Raw genomic sequence first — 21740 nt, forward strand, 5'->3', positions numbered from 1 at the left:
GGTGAGCTAGATTTATCGCCGACTCTCTAGGACGACGAGGCCTGGGTATCGTAAGGTGCAGCTTAAGTGCAGTATGTCACCGTGTCCCCAGGGTGTGCAGGGCAGAAAGGAAGGAAACGCCTCTGCCTGTGAGATTCTCACTAGAGTCTACATTAAGGTATTTTAAACTTCCCATAGTGATACGATGAATCCCACGCGTTAATTTTCCAGCTGCCTCTTGCGTAGCCGGGCGCAGCTCAGAAGTTCGACACTTGCCACGTGCTTCCCACGTGCCAGGCTAAGCCCTTTATCTGTACTAAGTCATTGAACTCCTTGTTAAAAGGACTAGAGGTCCCTATTGTTATTTATCCTTCATTTTACCAATAAGGCACTTGAAACAGTGATTAATCCCATTGTCTCAGGTCATACAGCAAGTAGAAGGTGGAAGGAGCGTTCAAGGCCAGGCTTTCAGCCTCCAGGAGTTTCCCTTCTAGTTGGGACAAGCCTTTGAGGATGGCTTCACCAGGATTCTTTTTTTTTTTTTTAAGATTTATTTATTTATTTATGATAGAGACAGAGAGACAGAGAGACAGAGAGGGGCAGAGACACAGGAGGAGGGAGAAGCAGGCTCCATGCCGGGAACCGATGTGGGTTCCAATCCCGGGTCTCCAGGATCAGGCCCTGGGCTGAAGGCGGCGCTAAACCGCTGAGCCACCCAGGGATCCCCTTCACCAGGATTCTAACACCACTGTACACTACACTGCATCTAGCAAATATAGCAAAACAATAGAAGAATCTCTGTGTAAAAAAAAAAAAAAAAAAAAAAGCATTTGAAAACAAGGATTAGGAAGCTCTGAATGTTGACTGAGAAACATGCCACCTTTATCTTTTTATATATGATGGAATGTCAGCTGTAATCATAATCTCAGACATTAATTGCATTCTGGTCTCTAATGCTCTATGGGAAAAAAAAAAGCATATTGATGTGAATTTATTTCCCCATTGAAATAATGTAATGAAAACACTGAATGTGACTGTTTCCCTGTGACCACACTTGAAAACATCCAATTGGTGTGTTAGTATTAAGTGATGATCATTATAATAATAAAACAACAGGGACACCCGGGTGGCTCAGTGGTTGAGCGTCTGCCTTCGGCCCAGGGCGTGACCCCGGGGTCCTGGGATCAAGTCCCGCATCGGGGTCCCTGCATGGAGCCTGCTTCTCCCTGTGCCTGTGTCTCTGCCTCTCTCATGAATAAATAAATAAAAACTTAATAATAATAAAACAACAGCTTAACCAACACTCTCTTTTCCAAATTAGACTCTTTTCTTTATTGTAAACTCCCTCTCGTTACCATCGCAGGTGTAGAGGGTTTCCCCACTTGCCCTTCCCTGTCGTTAGCTCAACGCTCTGCTCTGCTCTGCGCCCAGGAAAGCCCGAGCCTCCCTCTCTAAGGGCGGCCTCCCTGCCCAGGCTGCTTGCTCTCTGACATTTACAGCATTTGGCCAAGTAATCAGGGCCGAGAAGAGAGAAGTTAGAGTATTTCTTCCTCCTTCGTCTTCCCTGCCAGACTGTGGTTTGGGGCAGTGGCTGTGTTCCTCTACTCGGGGCCACCGCTCCTTTGGACCAGCCCTCCCAGCACCAGCCCAAGCCCAGTAACACTCTCGTCCCCTCGTAGGTCTAGAACCATTAACGACTTCCCGCTACAGGGCCCTGGTGCGGGGCCATTCCTTTCCAGTTAGCTCCTTTGCCCTTCCTGCCAACTCCTCAGCTACAACACTTTTGTTAAACCGTCTTCAATTAAACACTGTGAACATGTCATTTATGTCCACCAGGATCCCGAAAGATCCCATAGGTCAGATGATTCGGGGAATAAAGTTGAAATATGAACCATGATGGAAAAAGGGAAAATTTTAGTTACCTACCAGTAAAGCAGCACAAATCGGACCATGGATAATGTAGAGGAGATGAGTATCAGAACTGATCCAGCAGCTTGGGGAGAAGAAACAGGAAAATCATGTCAAAGATTTTCATTTTATTTAGTTCCAACAGAAATCGGAAAGAGAGATGATCTTACTTGTCATTGTAATACAAGCTTCTTGCAACCGCGTGTATACAGGCGGGGATCAGTGGAAATCCTGTAAATAGCAGACAAAAAGAAGATAAACAGGCAACCTTCTCTACAGATGGAATTCCTAAAATGTGTCATAAAATATGAAACTCAGGGGTCTCTAGGAGCAAAAATAACTGGTCATTATATGAGTAAATATCATCTGTACGGTCAAGCAGTAAATATGGCAAAGTATGAGGTGTTGATATATTCAGGTTTGTGTGTCCGTGTGTGTGTTTTCTTCTAACAGAAGTCGTTCCGAATCAGTGGACTTCAGAGCCAAAGGCCATAAATGCGCTGCCTAAGCCCCAAGGCTTAGGATTTATATGTATTTTCTGTGATAAGGAATTAGCCAATATTTCAGAGACGGTCAGAGGTGGGAAGCTGAGACTGACCAAGTGAAGGAGGAGAGAGGGTCTATGTATTAGAGGTTTTGCATGTTTTTAGCTTCCTGCTTCAGATCTTTCCAACATGAAGAAACGTTTTATAAAGGTGACCTACACTAAATATTCCACGTACCCTGGCGATAGCGTGTGTGTGTGCCCGTGCCTCCGTATATCCGTAGCTATTGTCTTACTGGGTAGACAGGCAGATTGATGTACATAACTATAATTTCAGTTATGTCCTGGAAACTAGTCTAATTGAGTTCATTTTCAGCATTTTATATTTTGCACTATTCTAGTTGTTTTTTTAAAAATACACTAAAGCACGAACCAAGAACAGACTCTTAATTACAGAGAACAAACTGAGGGTCACCAGCGGGGAGGGGGTTTGGGGGGTGAAATAGGTGATGGGGGTTAAGGAGGGCACTCGTGATGAGCACGGGGTGATGGATGGAAGTGCTGAAGCTCTCTATTGCACAGCTGAAACTAATATAATACTGTGTGCTAGCTAACGGGAATTAAAATAAAAACTGAAAAAAAAACGCAGAAAAAAAATATGCTAGAAGTGTATCGTTAATTGCTGCGTGAATAATACCACAGCAGGAGACTGTGTGGAAAAAATAGATCTTTTGTATGGCTTTGTTCAACCACTGATCTCTCTATTCTTGAGATAAAACGTTATTTAAAAAAAAAAAAAAACTTTTTTAGACTGGAATTTCAAAGCTGGCTAAGCCCAGTGCATAGGGATTTTTGCACATAGAGAAAAGGAAATTCTAACAAGATGAAGACCGAATCCCTGATTCATGCTTCTAATTCTATTGTGTTAGCCACTGCATGTTTAGCCAAGATACACACTGGAATATTAAATAGAAAAAAAAAAAAAAAAGCCCAACATTGTGTTATTGACCTGTGACTCCTGGAAACAATGAGTCAGTGGTTCTCAGTGTATATATGTTTCAATTTACAGCAATAAGCAAAGGTTAATCACCTGATGTTGTTTAAGGATGATTAAGAGCAAGTATATTTTGATTACCAGGGAGCTCTCCATCCTCCAAGAGCTTTCTGAAAACGTGAGTCCGCGGACACGCGCGCTGGCACTTACCCCAGCCGAGAAAATAATACCACATCAGGTGTTGCTTCTCCGCAAACACCGCCACCACAATGAGAGTGTGGAGGTAAATGCCTTCACAGAGCATCCAGAAGTAGTTACAGCCCATCAGGTAAAGATGAATAAACTGAGACACTTTACAACTGACCTGTGACGAAAAAGAAAAGAAAAAAAAAAAAAAAAGCAAGTCACCAATAGTTAGTGTGTGAATTCACATGTAGCGCAACGGCCTGGTGTAGCTTTGTTATACAGAAACATGGAATTTTCTCTCCTCTCCACAAAGTCTTATACACTCATGACTCAGATTTGGAAAAGGCAAGTCTTCATCTTCATCCAGTCTTTAACCAGTGACCCTGAAGATTTATAATGATATATGCCCCTCCCCCACCCCCCACCCACCCCGGGAAATGTGTGAACTCCAAATTTATTACAGGGATGAATGTGTATTTTCCAAATACGCTTTTTCAGGAGGAGTGCCCAATAATCAAAAGTCCCACATTTGACTGCTACCAATGCAATTATTACTTAGCAAATAATAATCTAATGAGCCCATATTTTATCTTATTCAAATATGAGGTTTGAAGATTTCATGTAAGTGCAAAGAAGAAAAAGTTAGGGTTCCTTCCCCTTTTCCTGAGATCTCCACTTTCTCTTCTCTAAAGGAGATCAGAAGAGGAAGGTTCAAGCACGGAGTAAACATGAGTCAGAGATATGTTTTGCTCCCTTAGAAAGGAGAATAAATTTAAACCTCTTCCAGAAATATATAGCCAATTACTCCCATCAGCTTCCAATTTCCAGTCTGGTCAATAAATATATGGTGGCAGTTATCATTATTTTTCTAAGTAAACTTTTTTTCCATTAAAGAGAAAACCAGAAGTGAGATACACTAGAGAATACATAGCGGGATCTCCTAGACCAGTAATTGTGATGTGCATGTTAGTTAGCTTAAAATACTTTTAAGAGCTCGTTCTATTTAATCTTTAATTCTGTGGAGCACTATTTATCACCAGTCACGTATTTTACGGGTAGAAAACTCAATACTGGAGAAGTTAAGTGATGTGCTAATATTCGGGCAACATCGATCAAAGCTACACCCTGAACACGAGTCTTGCAATTCCAATTTTGTTTTCATGACTCTACACAATGCCTTCTTCCCGCGGACATTTATAAAACCTGTTCTTCCATTAAATACATCGGCAGAGAGCACCGCATTAAATTTTAAATAAAGTTTCTCGATGTCAAGCATAACAAAGTCCTCTCAAGGGTACAAATGAGTTATCCAACTATATTATAGAGAAATAAGAGACTTTCGCTTCCAATTTTTATATGTTCTAGTTTTTAGACATGCATATCTAATGGGCTTTTTACTCCTGATTTCACTTAAAACATTCATCTATAAAGCCACTGTGATATGGGCAGCCCGGGTGGCTGAGCGGTTGAGCGTCGGCCTTGGGCCCAGGGCGTGACCCCGGGGTCCCGGGATCGAGTCCCGCGTCAGGCTCCCTGCATGGAGCCTGCTTCTCCCTCTGCCTGTGTCTCTGCCTCTCATGAATGAATGAATGAATGAATGATATAAATAAATAATAAATAAATAAATAAATAAATAAATAAATAAATAAATAAAATATTTAAAAAGCCACTATGATAAAAAGTTAAACATGCTTCATAGAAGTATTTCTACGGAGGGCACTGCTGACACAAACAATGAATTTTCTGAGAACACCCCAGAAATACAGTACCGCTCGCCATCTGTACGTTAAACACGTGTAAATGTGAGATTTAGAGTCTCTGGCTCTGCAGCTTCGTGACAAAGCTTCTCTTCGCTCTAGAGAAAGTCCCTCTCATAGGGTAGGCCGCCCGCCCATCTTTTCTGTTGCTCATTCTGTCCCAGCGCCTTTCCTGGCCCTGTGACAGCGAGAGTGGAGCATACACAGGGTTACGCAGTCCGGGTACATATGTGCAAACAGTGCAGGGAATTTCAGGATTATGGAAATTACCCTAAAACACATGTAAAATGCATAGAGTGTTGTTTGTTGATGCCCCCAGTGCAAATTCCTTCCCTTTCCTGATTTCAGTAACTAGATAACTTCATCTTCAAAAGACCACGTGATGGACACCCTGCATACACGCTCCTGCACAAATCCGGGTCCAGAGCTCTCATACGGATACCACAAACATTATGAAAGCAGATGATCTTAAATATTTGAAAATATGTTTGTTATTTACGCCGATAATGTTAAATATAGCTCAGATGTGCATTTAGTTTGCATAAAAGCTATACACTGATGATGTACATAAATTTTAGTTTATGTTTTGAAAATATGGCTTTTGTATTAGGACATAATTAGAATTATGCTTTTGGAAACAGACCCCATAATACTGAGAACAAGCTGCTAGGGAACCAGGGATGGAGGGGAGCGGGCGGTGCGCAGGACGGGGAAAGGGGAGTCGCAGATACAGGCCTCCAGGGTCGGAAGGAAGGAGTCACAGGAGCGCAAGGTGCAGCGGGCAGATGTCATCGCTGACGGGGCCTACGGGGCCGGGGTGGTGCAGGGCGATGGGCAGGAGCCACACTCCCCGGGAGCAACGCAGAGCGCTGTGGAGTCACTAGGTCACGCCCTGGAAACTCCTGTGACATCGTATGTCAACTATACCTCAATAAAAAAATTCCAAAAGCAAAACAAATTGTGCTTCCAGAGGGGTTAGAAGGAAACAACTCGTAAATATTGGCTGAGATCCGAGGACCTGGTGGAGTCCTTTAAAAGTCCAACCTCAGGAGACGTTAGCATTACCCAGGGGGTGTATGATTCATTTTCCCCCGGGGTTTTATTAACTATTGAAAGTCAACCCGATCCCAAATATGTCATATTAAAGTCTTTCTGTTTTCACGCCTTGTGTTTTCGAGCTACATCTGTAGTCAGTTGCTTCGACTGGTTTCTTAAATTCGATAGAGTGAATGTCACATGGTCATAAGCCCTTCTTGTCCTACCAGCAGCGGGACTCCAGCCATAAAATGGGGGAGGGGGGTATGTATGTTGTATATGAATCATGGAAGCGAAGAGACACGTTCCTCCTTTGGATAGTCAACCTTTATGACTTGGGAAAGGCTGAGATGCGTCTGCCTTCATAGACTGGAGTATAGATACACGTAGTCTTTATATGCCAGACCTTAAAATATCAACATAGAGTCCTGACACACATTCACACATATCAGGGCACCCTACGCACCCACCCCCCACCACCCCCAACACGTTTCTTTCCCTCTAAACTCTTGAACCTAAGGGAACAACCTCGTTTTACTTACAGGATTTGTGGCCACTAACGCCTGGTTGTTGGCCACGGCGGTGAGATGAATGATCGTTACAATAGAGTTACAAACAAAAGAGAAGAAGAGGTTTTTGTGCAAGGTAATCCTTTGGCAGCTTAAGCTCCTAAAAGGCAAGAGAAACCAAATATTTTATTTTTATTTACAATCATCCGAATAAGACACATCCACAATTCCTAGTAGCTGTTCCAAATCTGCGAGAATCATTTTTTTTTTTCTCCTCAAGATTCACTCACGATAGAATCTTAATTAGGGAAAACTTGTGATTCCTTAAACAGAGACAGACGAGTTGCTTCAGTGCAGGTAGACACACGTGGGAATAGAAATCTGCTCGTACCAAACTTTTACGTAAATTTCTTCTGTGAATCTCTCAATGTGATTAATGTTTTAATTTATTCCGGAAACACAGAAACTGAGATTCAGTGAGGTTAATTGATCAAAAAAATTAAAAAAAAAATAATCCTGCAGCTAATTAATTTGAAAACTTTGGATTTATGTATCAGAATCTTACACAGATCATGCTCTTTTCATCATGCCACGTCGATTGTTCTGTCTAAATAGCCTGTTTATGATTGTCTGTGGTGGTTCTATTCACGGAGTCTCTGGGTGGTGGTAGTGATTAGCACACCAACCCTGAGAAAGATAACGTTGTGTTCAGGATGGATAAATTGATAAAAAATATATACTCAGCAACCAATGATGTTTGTTCACCTTTCCTCATTTTTTTTCTATTTGAGCCAGCCACACGAGGGTATAAAAATATTACCACCTTGGGCTGGAGGTCCTCCCACATAAAACAAAATTAAAGAACTGGCCATTTGGAATTCATATAGAAATGAATTTTAGGAAAAGTCACTGTTAATGATAAGTCATGCCGTTCCTCGGATCGAACCCACATCGCCTCTACCAGATTGCCCACGTACGACCGCCTTACCTGGGCTCAAAGATCAACCCAAGTTCTCCCTCCTTCATGAAGCATTTTATCCGATCACTTATATTTAAACTAATACAAAGGAATCCATTTGAAACTGAATATTTAACATCAAAACAAAACACTTGTTGGAAGACAGGAACGATTTCGTTGAAGAGACTTAAAAGCTCATTTTGTACTTTTACAGAATTACGCGATATTACTATGGTCAACCTAGATAATCCCCCCCTACGTAACACAAACTAATGACTTCTCTTCTGGAAACTTCCAGGAGATTATAATTTAATTTTATCACTGCATCACCTTACCCTAAATAAACTATGTGCCCGGGATATTATAGCTAGGCTGGAGGCCTGGGTTGTCTATATTTAAAAATGCAAGGTTTAAGCTGCGTTGGCTCCGGAATTTCTTCCAGCTAGAGATCTGCGATTTTTATACACAGCTTTAGTATTTTAAAGGGCCTAGAAGTGAATTCAATCCAAACTAGTATTTACTGATTTTCCATACATGCCTTCCACAGAAGTGGGTTCTAAGAGGGAAACTATGAGTGGGATGGCTCTGGGTCAGTCACTGAGCGTGACAGTCATTTGGGGCAAGTGTGCCAAGTCCAGCTGGAGTCCTTTAAGACAGAAACAGCTGGAAGATGCTGGTATTTTCGTATTAGGGTGTCTTTGGTCCGACTTCGCAGCGCATGAGAGCAGTGAGAGGCAGGCAGGGACCAAACAGAGTATAGATGACATTCTATAGGAAAAAAAAATCTTCACAAGTTTTTTTTAACAGAGAAGTGGCATGACGGCTGTTACTATTTAAGTAAAGTCAACATCGATGCAAAGGTGGCTCTATTTTGACAAAATACGGCAGCCGGGAGGAGAGCTTTGTGTTCCCTGAGAGTGAAGAAAATCCATGAATGTGAGAAATAGGTCTAGAAAAGAATATTCTTTTCCAGGCATTTGTATCATGAGTGGTTTTTTTTTTTTTTTTTTGTAATCACTCTTTTATGATGAACACTATGAACACATAAAATATGTCCACGTGGTCTTATTTTAAAATGCCTTTCTTGAGCTTACCCTGTGTCCGTGCAGTGCCAACTATTGTTTAGGGAAAAACTGCTTAATAGACACTTTTTTTTTTTTTTTTTTCAGAACGGAATTTGAATAACTCAACTATCATCATGGGAAAAATGAAATAAAAAATATTTTTCTTAGCTGGCCTATTTTGCCCTTTCCTGCTGAGCACACTTATATTTAGGTCCTTTGGTTAAGACATGTATATAAACAACAAAGCTTCATAGTTTTCAAATTATGACCAAAATACTGGGAAGGTTTGCTTAGACAGCAAATAAGAAATGTTTGTAAAGAGTAAGTTGTAATGAAGGAAAACAAACACTAAAGGAGGCCTTTGAAAATAGCAATTCATGATAGAAGAGCCAAAGGATGAGCTAAGGAACACTAAGTGAACAGCATTTATATTGACTATTGGTGTTTGTAATATTCATGTGTGCGAACATTAAAAATAAGTAGATGAAATGCTAACTGTAGTTAGTTGAAAACAATTTTAATTTTTTTTATTAAATTTTGATTTTCTTCGTGTACACTTAAACTTCCTTTTCTACTCTAGGAGAGCGTGTATTTCTGTTCCCCAGAACAGACATTTCTGGGGAACAGAAATACACCTTTCTGATGACTCTGCTCCCACCTCAATCTGGCTTGAAAGTTAAGAACTTTAAAAATGACCTGCTGGCATCTACTCTCTTCTAAAGATAGAGTTATCAAGAGTCCACTAGCAAAAATAAATTGCTTCTAACTCTCTTACTCTGTGATACATGGATATTCCGCACTTTCCCCTTGGAGAGCCAAAATAATGCCATATTATGGGCAAAATTTTGAAATAATAAAATGAAATCCTATTATAAATAAAATATCTAACATAAAAGCCAAACCAATCCTTAAGAGGATGCATGAAATCATTTCAATACAGAGATGTAAAGCTTATTTTGAGTGTCTTACAAAATTATCTAGACAATACGGTCCACATACATATTCAAGCCAAATACTTCTGCTTTAGAAACCCTCCTATCCAGCTTAACTGTTCATGTTGTTGTGTTGAACTGAACCACTGCAAAGTAAATTCACCTTGTGCTGTGTAAATATGTCCCACTATCTACAACATTCGCCTATGGCTGTGGTTTTAGTTTTTTTTCCAATTCTTCCTCCAGGTCCTGTGCGACTTAAATGCAGACAGATGCTATCTGACACATGTTTTCTATCAACGTTTGGGGTAAAAAATGTTCCCATTTTTCTAGTGATGCATATTGTTTTTCTCTAAACATATTCATTGACACATGTAAGTTCATCAGCATGAATAAAATCAATTGGTAAATGAAAACCAAAATACGTACATGGTTAAACACATTGGTTTGTTTACATAAAACCCTACAAATATCCAGGTTTTTTTTTTTCATATGTCAACCTAAAACCAGTTTCATCTACTCTAAGTTTTAAAATGTGCCTATTTTACTCAGAATATTAAAACAATTGTTTCATACACTTGGAGAATGTTTTACAAAGTCCCTCTGCCTTCTTCGTAAGTTATAATGTCCCTTTCTACCCTAGCATAGCCACAGAAGAGAAGATGTGGCTTGTGGGTTTGGATTGTTTCCACCTCATATTTTTACATATAATTATTTTAGAATACTATTTCAGTACATAATTTGATGAGCAGAATGATCGAGGCAGCTGATGGAAGCATGTCAACAACCCATTATCCTTCGTGTGTAAGGGACCTATGCCTTTCAGGTCTCTTTTGGAATGATTAGGAGGAGGAACCATCCAATCTGTACATATACTTCAAAGTGGGTTTTGAAACGTGGCCTGAAGGTTTTTAATTTAATTTTTATTTTTTAATTTTTAATTTTAATTTTAATTTTAATTTAATATTACAAACACCTGGCCTGTGCTACCTGCTGACACTATGACTTGGGCAAGTTATTTTAAAACTCTAACCCTTAGTTTCTACATCTGTAAAATCCAGGTAACAATAGTACTTCATAGGTTTAGCTGTAAACTGAAGTGAGATTATTAATCACGTCTAGAGTTTAGCATAATATCTCATCCATGTTAAGTGAGCTATTATTTTTTAACACAGTTATCACGTGGCTGACTTTAATCAAGTTTCCTAATGGTCTTCTCTCACAAATAATAAAACAGCATCAAGTCTCACCTTAGTAATCTAAAACTGTCCGTATTTTAGGTAATACAATGAAACGGTGAATTGCCGTCTTTTTGTCACAAAGTAAAAGAATTTAGTGTTGGAAAGACAGTGTCCTGTGATGAAGAGCAATAGATCAAGCGACCTGATTTATCTCCCAAGGAATTTCATCCTATCCAGAGTTGTCTCCAAATTACCATTTTCATTATCATACAGGCCCCGAATATTAAGGACTTACATACTTATTTGAGAGAGGACACGCACGCCTGTGGGTGAGGAGGGGCAGAGAGAGGAGAGCGAGAATCTCAAGCAGACTCCCCACCGAGCACAGAGCCTAATGCAGGGCTGAGGTCATGACCTGAGCTGAAATCAACAGACGCTTAAGTGACGGAGCCACCCAGGGGTCCCATCCAGGCCCCAAATGTCACCCTGCCCCGCATTCAAGGTTCAGCCACATTATCAACAGAGTACTTGCCTTTGTCTTCCATTTGGTTTTGACCTGAAATTTCTAAACTACTTTCACTCATTACTATTCCTGAGCAAAACTAGTAATGAAAAGAGGAAATATAAGCAATAGAAGAACAGCCCGGTCTACCAAGTACTGCTTTCTTATGCTAGTGTGTCTAATTTAATTCCCTAATGCTTAGCTCTTTCCCCAACAAGACACTAACCATGTGTCTGGGAGGACAGCTCATGCCAGCTGGAACACTGCGAGAAAAGCAGGCAGAAAGCAAAAAGTCTACTACAAGGAGAAGGAGTACAGCTATCTTTTGTCTACGGAGGGGACCATGGACTGGATGGGTTCAGCAGGTTAGGTACGACACAGTGATACACTCTCTCAGTAGCTCTCTCTGGAGGCTGCGGCGGGTCCATTTGGTCACACTAGGAAGACCACAAGAGTGTTTCAACCGAGGTGATCAATGAATCCAAGAAGCTCCTGCTCCATCAGACTGCCTTCTCCCTCGCCCCTGCCTTCCTTCCAAGACTGCTCATTTACCATAACACATGAGTATGGGTGCACAAACAAATGGGCATATTTTGTGTGGCCAAATGGTGTTCTCGCGTGTGTGAGCTGCCCCATGCAAGACCGCTTCATGGTCTTCTAATGGGCAGGAAACCAAAAGTAGGAACAGTCAGGCCTCCTCTTACACCCCTCAAAAAACCCCCCCTTAGAGATAAAATTTATAACAGTAGCTGCCACCATTTATTGAGCTTTTAGAACATCCCAGACACAGAGATAAGTACTTCACATTCATTATGTCACATAATAAGCCCTTGCAGTGTCATTATCTTTTAATAAAATGGAAGTAGGTTGCTTCCGATCACAATCCTAAGTGATCTGTCGAATTTGAATGTTGAATTTTAAGAACATAATTAAGGTTTTTGTCTCTTTTACTATACATTTCATCACTCAGAACTGTTTCTTGATGCATAAGTAGTATATTTTACACTATTTCTAGATTTTTGAGGAAACACTTCTGAATAATACAGATGTCATTCATGTGAGAGTAGAGGGTAAATACACACATAAGTTACGTCATGGGATTCCTGATAGTGTTACATGTTTTTTAGAAACTAAAATAGGATTAAGAAATAAAAACTATGACCAAAATGATGGGGAGACTCAAGATAGAACTGGAGAGGAGAAGATAGGGGAGAAAACCATTCCAAGCAGATTAAGAAGATACCCTGAGCCAAAGTCTTTTTTTTTTTTTTCAATTAAGCTTAGAGTTTTTACAGGGCACAAAGAACAATGTGAATAAAGGCATAAGGCAAGACTCCACCTTGTTTTCTATTTATTCCAAGTTGAAGAAAGTTAAAGAGCATAATTTACTAAAAGAATTTTTGATTCTGAAGCTCATACTCATTTGTATCACATTTTAATGTTCTGTTAGCAAATGTTAACAGCGTATTATCCAGTCATTTTTGGTTTTTGTTTTTCCTAACTACTAAGAAGATGGTACACGTCGGAGGGTTTACTTTGGCTTTCTCCTAATATATAGTCATATCTGTGGGTACAGTCTAGCAAAATAAACGAGGCCCGCAAGAGTGGAAAACCAAATTGCAAAATATATTATGACTTTGAGGAGGGAACGTTATATTATTTATGCTATTTCAGATCATGAAGTTTCAATCCATTCAAGTGCCTATAGTCTTAACATCAAGCAATGGGTCATTTGTTTTCTTAAAATGATTTGTCATTCTATTTCCGTGAAAATTTAGCTATGCTTAAATAGCACTAATGTTTTAACTTGCTCACGCAAAACAGATTACACTTATGAAGAAGTTGCATATTTATCAAAAATATTAACAGAAATATGTGATCCTTAACATTTGGTTACAGCTTTAAGTAATGAATTTGCTGGTGAAAATAAGCCCAAGATCTTTAATTCAGTTACTACTTTGTATTTCCATACCTGGGACTCTTCTCCGTAAACCAGTAATAGCAATTATATTAGAGTGGAACTGATTTTTGTTAGAGCAAATCTATTGGTTTTTGTACTACTCCCTCCTTTTTTAAATCTGATACTCTAATGTGGGAATACAATGCTTTTATTATATAATTACAGTGGACATGTTTAAAAAGCTTTCCAACCAAGACTCACATTACTGAATAGGAATGTTTTTTGTTCTCACCATGTTTAGTTTGAGGTGGATGGATTTTTCACCACATTGATCAAAGTTCATTTTTTTGGAAATAGAATGAGTATGATCTAATAAAATATTACATGAAAAACTATGGTTAATTAACCAATATTCAGTGTTAAGCTGAAGGGAGCTTAGGATACATAAAGCAGAAGAAAATGTGTCTTGGAACCCTAGTGCATTAAGGAACTTACCAGGAGTGAAATGGACCAAAGAGTTGAGAAAGCCAGGATGATCCTGGGGAGGCCCGGAGACAGATGTTACTCAGGGACCACGTGATGACTGTTTCTGAACTCAGCCATTGTCAAACCTCTGATGGGGCACATCTGCCAGGTTTTAAACAACTTACTAAGTCAAAGTTCTGATTTCCCAAAACAAACACGTCAGGATATGGTCTGTAGAGTAAGACTCTGTGCTCTATGTTCCTCTGTAGGATCTCTTTACATGGTTAGCCTTGTTTAAAATTGACTTGAAGGTTGAATCATGAACAGTTTTTAGGTGACAATTCTTAGCTTAAAGAAGAAAACTACACGTTGTTCTAGTTCAAGACATATATGAAGAAACTGGAATTGAGATTAAGTGTTCACAACATTGATTGACTATATTTAGAACAATCTAAGAAAACAAAGATGAGATTTGGATCACTTGTCCTGAAAAGCATAAATATAAGCATTAAAGGATTATTTTATTAGGAAAGCTGGGCCTAGGGATGCCTGGGTGGCTCAGCTGGTTGAGTGTCTGCCTTCAGCTCAGGTCATGATCTCGGGGTCCCGAGATCGAGTCCCACATCGAGTCTCCCTGTGGAGAGCTTGCTTCTCCCTCTATCTCTCCCTCTCTTTCTCTCTGTATGTCTCATGAATAAATAAATAAAATATTTAAAAGAAAAAGAAAGAAAGAAAGTTTGGCCTATCAACTGAGTAGAATTTTTGCTGAATTTTATATAGGACCTTAACTACCTAGAAATGACATCATTGTCTATATAGTTGCAAATGTGCAACTTGGCTTTGAAATTACTTGGAGTCAGTGTCTGAAATGTCAGAAAAATTAAGATGTCAAAAAAAAAAAAAAAAGAGCCATTTCTCCCCCCGCCCCCATACAATTCAGATGTTACATGTGCTCCTTTATGTGCAAGAAGATGGAGCCCTTTATCTGGGTTGAAAGTAAGAGCAAGATTTGTTATGCTCTCAAATTTTAAACAGTAATTAAAATATAATTTATAACTAATTCTGGTAAAGTTTATTTATTTTTTTTATCTAAAGGGTTGTGCTTTGTTTTTCTAAGGATCATTATGAGTAAGAGTCATTGCCTCTCAGGGCTTGGCAAATCCCAAAGCTCTGTCTCTCTGTTCCCCTCCCTTTTGGTTCCCTTTCTTTTTATCTCTCGCTCTGACTCGTTCCTTTAATTGGTTCTAATATAAAACTGAAGTATATCTGGTAAATAGTGTTTTGAGTTCTCTGTTTCTAATTTAAAGCATGGATGAGTAGGAGACTTTTTCTTTTCTCTCTCTAAATAATAAGCAGCACCCTAAATCAACTTTTTTGCTTGGTTCTTGGTTCTTTTTATTAGGATGGGTCAGTAACCCTGAATTAACAGACAAAATATGTCACCTCTACCAAAGACTGAGCAAGAATGACTGCAGTGTGGGGAGCTGGGTTAAGAAGCAGAAAAGAGAGGGGCACCTGGGTGGCTCAGTCGGTCATCGGCCTTTGGCTCAGGTCATGATCCTGCCTGGGATTGAGCCACTAGTCAGATTCCCTGCTCAGCAAGGAGTCTATGTCTCCCTCCTCCTTGTCCCCTCCCTCTCCACCCTTTCCCCTCTCCCCCCTGCCATCCCCCTTGTCCCTCCCTCATCCCTTCTGCCTTCCCCCCTGCTCCTGCTTGCTCTCTCTTTCAAATGAATAAATAAAATCTTTGGGAAAAAAAGAAACAGAAAAAGAGGCTGCTAGCTTTTCGACACACAATGATTTTATGTGAAACCTCAATTCCTATAGGATGTTTCCAGGTTGGTGGGAAGAACACTAAAATTTCTAGGGCTCTTGACTCTTTGTAGGGGCTTCATTAACCATTCAAGTCAGTATTTTCTGAAGTGGTCTTGGTCTTCCTTCAGTCTAGCCACAGAGTATCCTATATCGTTTTATACATTTTCTTCTACTGATTAGAATTTTAAGGAGTCTTACTCTAATGCTTTTTTTGTTGATGGCAACAGGGAAGGCCAGATAAACTCAAGGGACTTGTCTAAAGGTCACAGATAAGTCATGGGAAAGTCAGTCTTAGAAACAAACTTCCAAGTCAGTTCATGTCTTTCACTCCTCAAGAATGTTCTGAGTGCCTACTACGAGCAAAGTCTCGTGCTAGGTAAGCCCTGGAATGTGTTATAGACAAACAAACAAAACAGGGATGATTTGTGCTCTCGCGGAACCAACTTTGTGATGTTCTTTCCATTACTTGCTGTTCGGGGATGGTTGGTAGGTAGTTCTGAGGAGCGTATCATAGAAATGTCTTAAAATCAAAGGCTACAAATTCTTTAATATGGCTTCAAGCACTGAGTTTAAAGCTAAATGGTATCTTGTGAGCATAGTTTTATTATTTTTGACTAATTTACTTAACCATAAATTTTTCTGGTATAGTTATACGACTAATTTGTTTATAAAATTTTTCATTCATGGTTTACTTATTTTTCTACATGAACATTATGACAATTTCTTTATAAATGTAGCACATACAAAACTAAAAATTGTGTTTTTTCATTATGTTTTAAAAGCACCCACTGGTATAATGTGCCTATCAGGGCTAAATGTTTATATAAAAATGTTTCAGTGGACTAATAAGACTGACAACTATGCCAATAATAGATAACGTTTCCAAATTAGACATTCCATGTAACACTGAATATATACTATATTAGTACTTAGGCCAAACCTATGATGTAGATACTGATACAATAAGATGTAAAATTAAGGATTGCAGAAATGAAAGAACTTGCTACACAAGTTCTTTGAATGACAGGGGTGGTATCTGAGACCAAAGGTGCCTCTCTAGAGAACATACTCTTAAGCACTCTCTGTGAGTCAGGATGTCTGGACACATAAAAACATATTTAGAAAACTGTACCTTGGTCTTACTGGGAAGAGGGTTTTTCATGATTAACCTGAAGCCTGAGAATGTATAATAAGAAAAAAATTATATAATAAGAAAAAAAATAATTTGTAGTTTTACTTCTTTTTGTTCAAATGCTCCATTTTTCAAAAGACAAAGTCAAATAAAATAACTACACCAAGTAGAAAGAACACAGATTGGGAGGAAGTCTGGATAACTTAGTTAACTACTTAGAACATAAAGAAAATCAGGTGTTGGACTCGATGGGTGATCTCTTCACTGGTTGTGGTTTACAATTTTTACCTGTTGAAATTTTTACCCATCATTTAACATTTATCTCAGTGAGGTTATCACTTTAGGAATCTTCTGATTCTATGAGTCAGAATGAGTCTTTCCTTCCTCTGTCTTCCCGTAGCTCTTTGTACCTCCACACTAGCTTTTTCTTTTTCCACTTTATATTACTATTAGATGGGGCTAATTAATGTTAGATGACGACTTAGTGCAGTCTCTGTGCCTACATGATGAATATGGTCCAATGATACCATTAGTACCTCTTTCTTACCATTTATTGAGAAATTTCTACATGCCAATTACTATGTAAATCTTCTTTGTCCAGTATTTTAAACAACATTATGACTCAAACTGAGGCTTATTGAAAAGTGGAATCAGGCTAAATCCAACTATTAATAAGTGGCAATGACAAAATTTGAATATATCCCACATTTTTAATTACTGTGTTACACTATCCGTTAAAACTAACTTATGCCTGAAATCAGATACGCATTTCTCATGGTAACTCATCATTAAAGATTTTTTAAGTTCATTAGAGAATGAACAGTGAATTGTACTATCTGCATAAAGTTTAAGCAATGTAACTAATTGAAAACCTTAATTTTTCTTTAATGTGGAGGCAAGAACCAAATTCCACATATTGGCAAGACATTCATTTGGTTTAACAAAATTTTGTGTGGCATGCTAGATATCATGTATAAGAGCATGGAAATTTTAGCAAATAATAGATATATAAATTCATTGTATACAATGTTCTCAATTTTAAAAACTTTATGAAAAAAAATAAGGCTTATTTATATTAGTATATGAGAACGACATTTGGGGCAACAAGAAATTTCTAGTTTCTCTTTTAAAATGAGGTATGTGGGGTCCCTGGGTGGCTCAGTCAGTTGAGTACCCAAGTGGGTGTTGGCTCAAGTCATAGTCTTGGGATCATGGGATTGAGCCCTGCATAGGGTTCCACACTCAGCATGGATTCTGCTTGAGGTTCTTTCCTCCAACCTCTCCCTCTCCCTCTGCTCCTCTCTTAGCTCATGCTCTCTCTCTCTTAAAAAATAAATAAAAATATTTAAAAAATAATAAAATTATGAAATAATAAAGTGAGGTATGACTCTACAGATTGTATCTTTAAAACTAAAGTACTTAGCATATATATATGCGCGTACACACACACACATAGTTATAGTATTTTTTAAAAAGTGTTTTTCCATAGAGAAACTAAATTGATTCTAAAGCTTTAAACTTAAAGACTTCAAGTAAAAATTAAAATTACTTGTATTAGTTAAATAGTGTTTGCATTCTTAAGTAAAGTGCCTAAATACATGGGGACGCCTGGGGGGCTCAGCAGTTCAGGGTGGGACCCCAGGGTCCTGGGATCAAGTCTCACTCTGCCTGTGTCTCTGCCTCTCTTTATCTCTCATGAATAAATAAATAAATAATTTTCAAAAAAAAAAAAAAAACTAAATACAGATATAAAAATATTGAACCAGATTTTCTTTAAATTACTAATCAACAGTACAGTTTTTCTGTTTAATTTGCTTTTAGCTTATAAAATACTTTCACAAACACTAACTTCCCTGATATTGAAATTATGCATTTTTATTTTAAAAATATTAACTCATTATAATCCTCTTTATTAAATTACTGCTCATTCAGAGATGTGGGTTTGGAAGTAGCATTATGGATCCTTAGGACTACCTATGAACTAACCCAGTATAGGAATCCTCCATTTCAAAATTCCCAATAAATTGACTTCTAATTTCTGTCTTGAGTGACAGGATGGCCAGTTGGTCAATTGGTGGTTCATTCTGGTTTGTTTAGCTATTGGTATTTTTTATTTTTTTAAATTGAGCCAAATTACTTTTATGTTACTATATAAACTCTATTCCCAAGTATAGTCATTTGGATTCTTCGAGTCATCTAATGTGCCCCTATATCTTGTCTTTTTCTGGCTTGGTACCTTGAGTCCCTCATCAATAGACATTATTTTCTTCAATTGCTTCCCTGTCAATAAGCCAATTCTTATAACATCTGCTTTTCCTCTTACAAAATCAGTCCACAGTGGACACAGTAAGTGACAGGTCTGAGTAGAGGTTTGGAATTGGATACTTTGCATTTATTGGTATATTCTGGCTCGTAGCATTGTTTTTCACTTGGCAGTTTTCATCGTTTTCACTACTGCCTCAGTTCACAGCAAGCATTTGCTCAATTAAATCATAGACTCTTTCATGAAGAAGCTTCGTTAATTTTACATTTGACTTTATGGAATTAGTGTAGGACTTTATTTACATCCTTGCTAAATTCAAACTTATTTGGGACCATTCGACTTGGTATTTGAAAAGACTGTTGTTCTCGTTTTGACTACTGATTTTGGCATGAAATATACTCGCTATGCTTCTTAACTTTTTGTCATTCAGATATTAAATGTGCTTGAATATTTTGGCTTATTACATGGAAAATAAAAAGACATTATTAAATCTAAAGGGTCTCTGGGACGCCTGGGTGGCTCAGTGGTTGAGAGTCTGCCTTCGGCTCAGGTCGTGACCCCGGGGTCCCGGAATCGAGTCCCACATGGGGCTCCCTGCAGGGATCCTGCTTCTCCCTCTGCCTGTGTCTCTGCCTCTTTCTTTGTGTTTCTAATGAATAAAGGGTCTCAATTGTATTAGTTTCAAATCGATAGAGATAGGTGGTCTCCTTAATGGCAATTAAAAATGTACTCTGCATCCACTGTCACTAGTTGCAGTTTTAGAAATGCTGGATTAAGGAATTCGGGAAGATTTCACTGAGGAACTGATGCTTAGATCTGAAAGTTGAATACCTTTAAGTAGGCGAGGGTGGGAGGATAGGCAAGATATTCAATTAGAGGATACATTAATGATTTTGATTTTATATAAATTACAGTAGAAAGATTTTAATATTTTTAAAGCAAAGGATGAAAATATCCTATCTGTATTTGATCCAAAGCTTTGAAAATATTGTGGCTGCATTGTTTAGAATTAATGAAGGTGGTGAAATATGGATTTGCTGCGGCTAGATAAGACAAGGCTGGTGGTGCTGGCAGTAGAGGTGTAACTAAGCGGATAGATTGGAGAGCTGTTGCAAGGCTGACTCCATAGAGGATGAGGAAAAAGGACAGGGAAGAAAATTGACAAGATGCAACAGATTGCTGCTGGTGGTATTTCCTCAAAGCCTGGTCACTCTAAAAAAAAAAAAAACTGCATCAGCTTAGGAGGTACATATGAATTTGTTTCTTTTTTTTTTTTTTTTTTTAAGATTTTATTTACTTATTCATGAGAGACCCCGAGAGAGAGACAGAGACACAGGCAGAGGGAGAAGCAGGCTCCATGCAGGAAGCCCGACGTGGGACTCCATCCCCGGACCCTGGGGTCACGCCTTGAGCCGAAGGCAGACGCTCAACCCCTGAGCCAGCCACCCAGGCGTCCCATGAACTTATTTCAAATGTGTTTATTTTGAGACACTTTTGAGATGATGTATTTCAAGAACCATAAAAATATATATACCATTTGACCAAGAAATCCCAAGTCCCTGGGAATGTAGCCTAAAAAAATAGTGCAAAGTATGGGAAAGGTTGTATCTGAAAATGTCCATTGCAGTGTTTTTTATGAATAGGAAAAATTGGAAGTAATGTTAGTGCTCAAAAATAGAGGAATAATTTAGCAAATTTTTGTCAGCTTACTAAATGGAATATTATTCAGCCAATTAAATGACTAAATAATAGTTTTTAAAACTCTTTAGGGACATGGAAAGAATTATATAATGTTAAATTATAAAAATAGTTAACATGCTTTGTACATAACAAAGCAGTAAAAGAAGTGAATATGAACTAAACTGCAAAAATATAAGAAATTGCTCAGTAGGGTATTAAAATTACAGAGTATTAAAATTATTTAAGTAACATGCTTAAATTGATTTTGAGTTTTAAAAAAATATTGCAAATTTAAGTGGAAGTCTTATCTCTCATTATTTGTTTTTAATTAAGGAGTGAATTCTTTTTCCTGAGGCTAGAAATGGTTAAAATTTGCAAGTTTTTTTCCCAAGATTTGTAAGACAGTCTTAAATAACTCATATTATTTCTATTTTATACCTTTAGGATAGAGGCTGATCTCCTTGAGATTCAGTCATAGTTGTAAGAGTTTTCATGGTTAAAAAAAAGAAGCTTAGCTAATATTAGTTACGTTTAAATTAATTCTCTCAGTGTGTTTGTGCGGTATGGGACAGTGCCATAGATATGAAATTTTCATGAACTAAAAATCTGAGTTCTAGGAGTACTGCATAAATTTAACGGTAATTAATTGCATTATTTAGTTCTAAGAGCTGAGAGTCATATGGATAGTTGGTATTTTTAAATTATAAAGACCCTGTCTTCGTGAACAAGAAAAGGAATTAACCATATCTTAGACTGTTTAGTCATTTTAATATACTAAATGAGAATTTGAAATTATAATTTTATTTTGTTTTTAAAGTCACTAAATATTAATTTTCATTGCCATATTTCACCAATAAGTTTGTTAGCATCAGCAACATTTCTTCACTTTGTCCATTAGCATAAAGTACATATTAGTATGGACCAGAGGACTCTATTGAAAAATTATCATTTTGGGTGCCTGGGTGGCTCAGTCGGGTAAGTGTCTGCCTTCAGCTC

General features: G+C 38.3%; 1 protein-coding gene across 3 annotated transcripts in view; it reads right to left on the minus strand.

Annotated features, from left to right (window-relative positions):
- CALCRL (calcitonin receptor like receptor) overlaps positions 1-21740 on the minus strand; it is a 100196-nt gene that overhangs the window by 12051 nt on the left and 66405 nt on the right. For all 3 annotated transcript variants that reach the window (XM_038585064.1, XM_038585067.1, XM_038585066.1), the window contains 4 exons: positions 6886-7012; positions 3576-3729; positions 2058-2118; positions 1906-1972 (listed from right to left, as the gene is read on the minus strand). In XM_038585064.1, coding sequence (XP_038440992.1) covers positions 1906-1972; positions 2058-2118; positions 3576-3729; positions 6886-7012 — 409 coding nt within the window. The remainder of the gene's footprint in view (positions 1-1905; positions 1973-2057; positions 2119-3575; positions 3730-6885; positions 7013-21740) is intronic.

This window comes from Canis lupus, chromosome 36 (genome assembly GCF_011100685.1).
Source record: "Canis lupus familiaris isolate Mischka breed German Shepherd chromosome 36, alternate assembly UU_Cfam_GSD_1.0, whole genome shotgun sequence".
Lineage (NCBI taxonomy): Eukaryota > Metazoa > Chordata > Mammalia > Carnivora > Canidae > Canis > Canis lupus.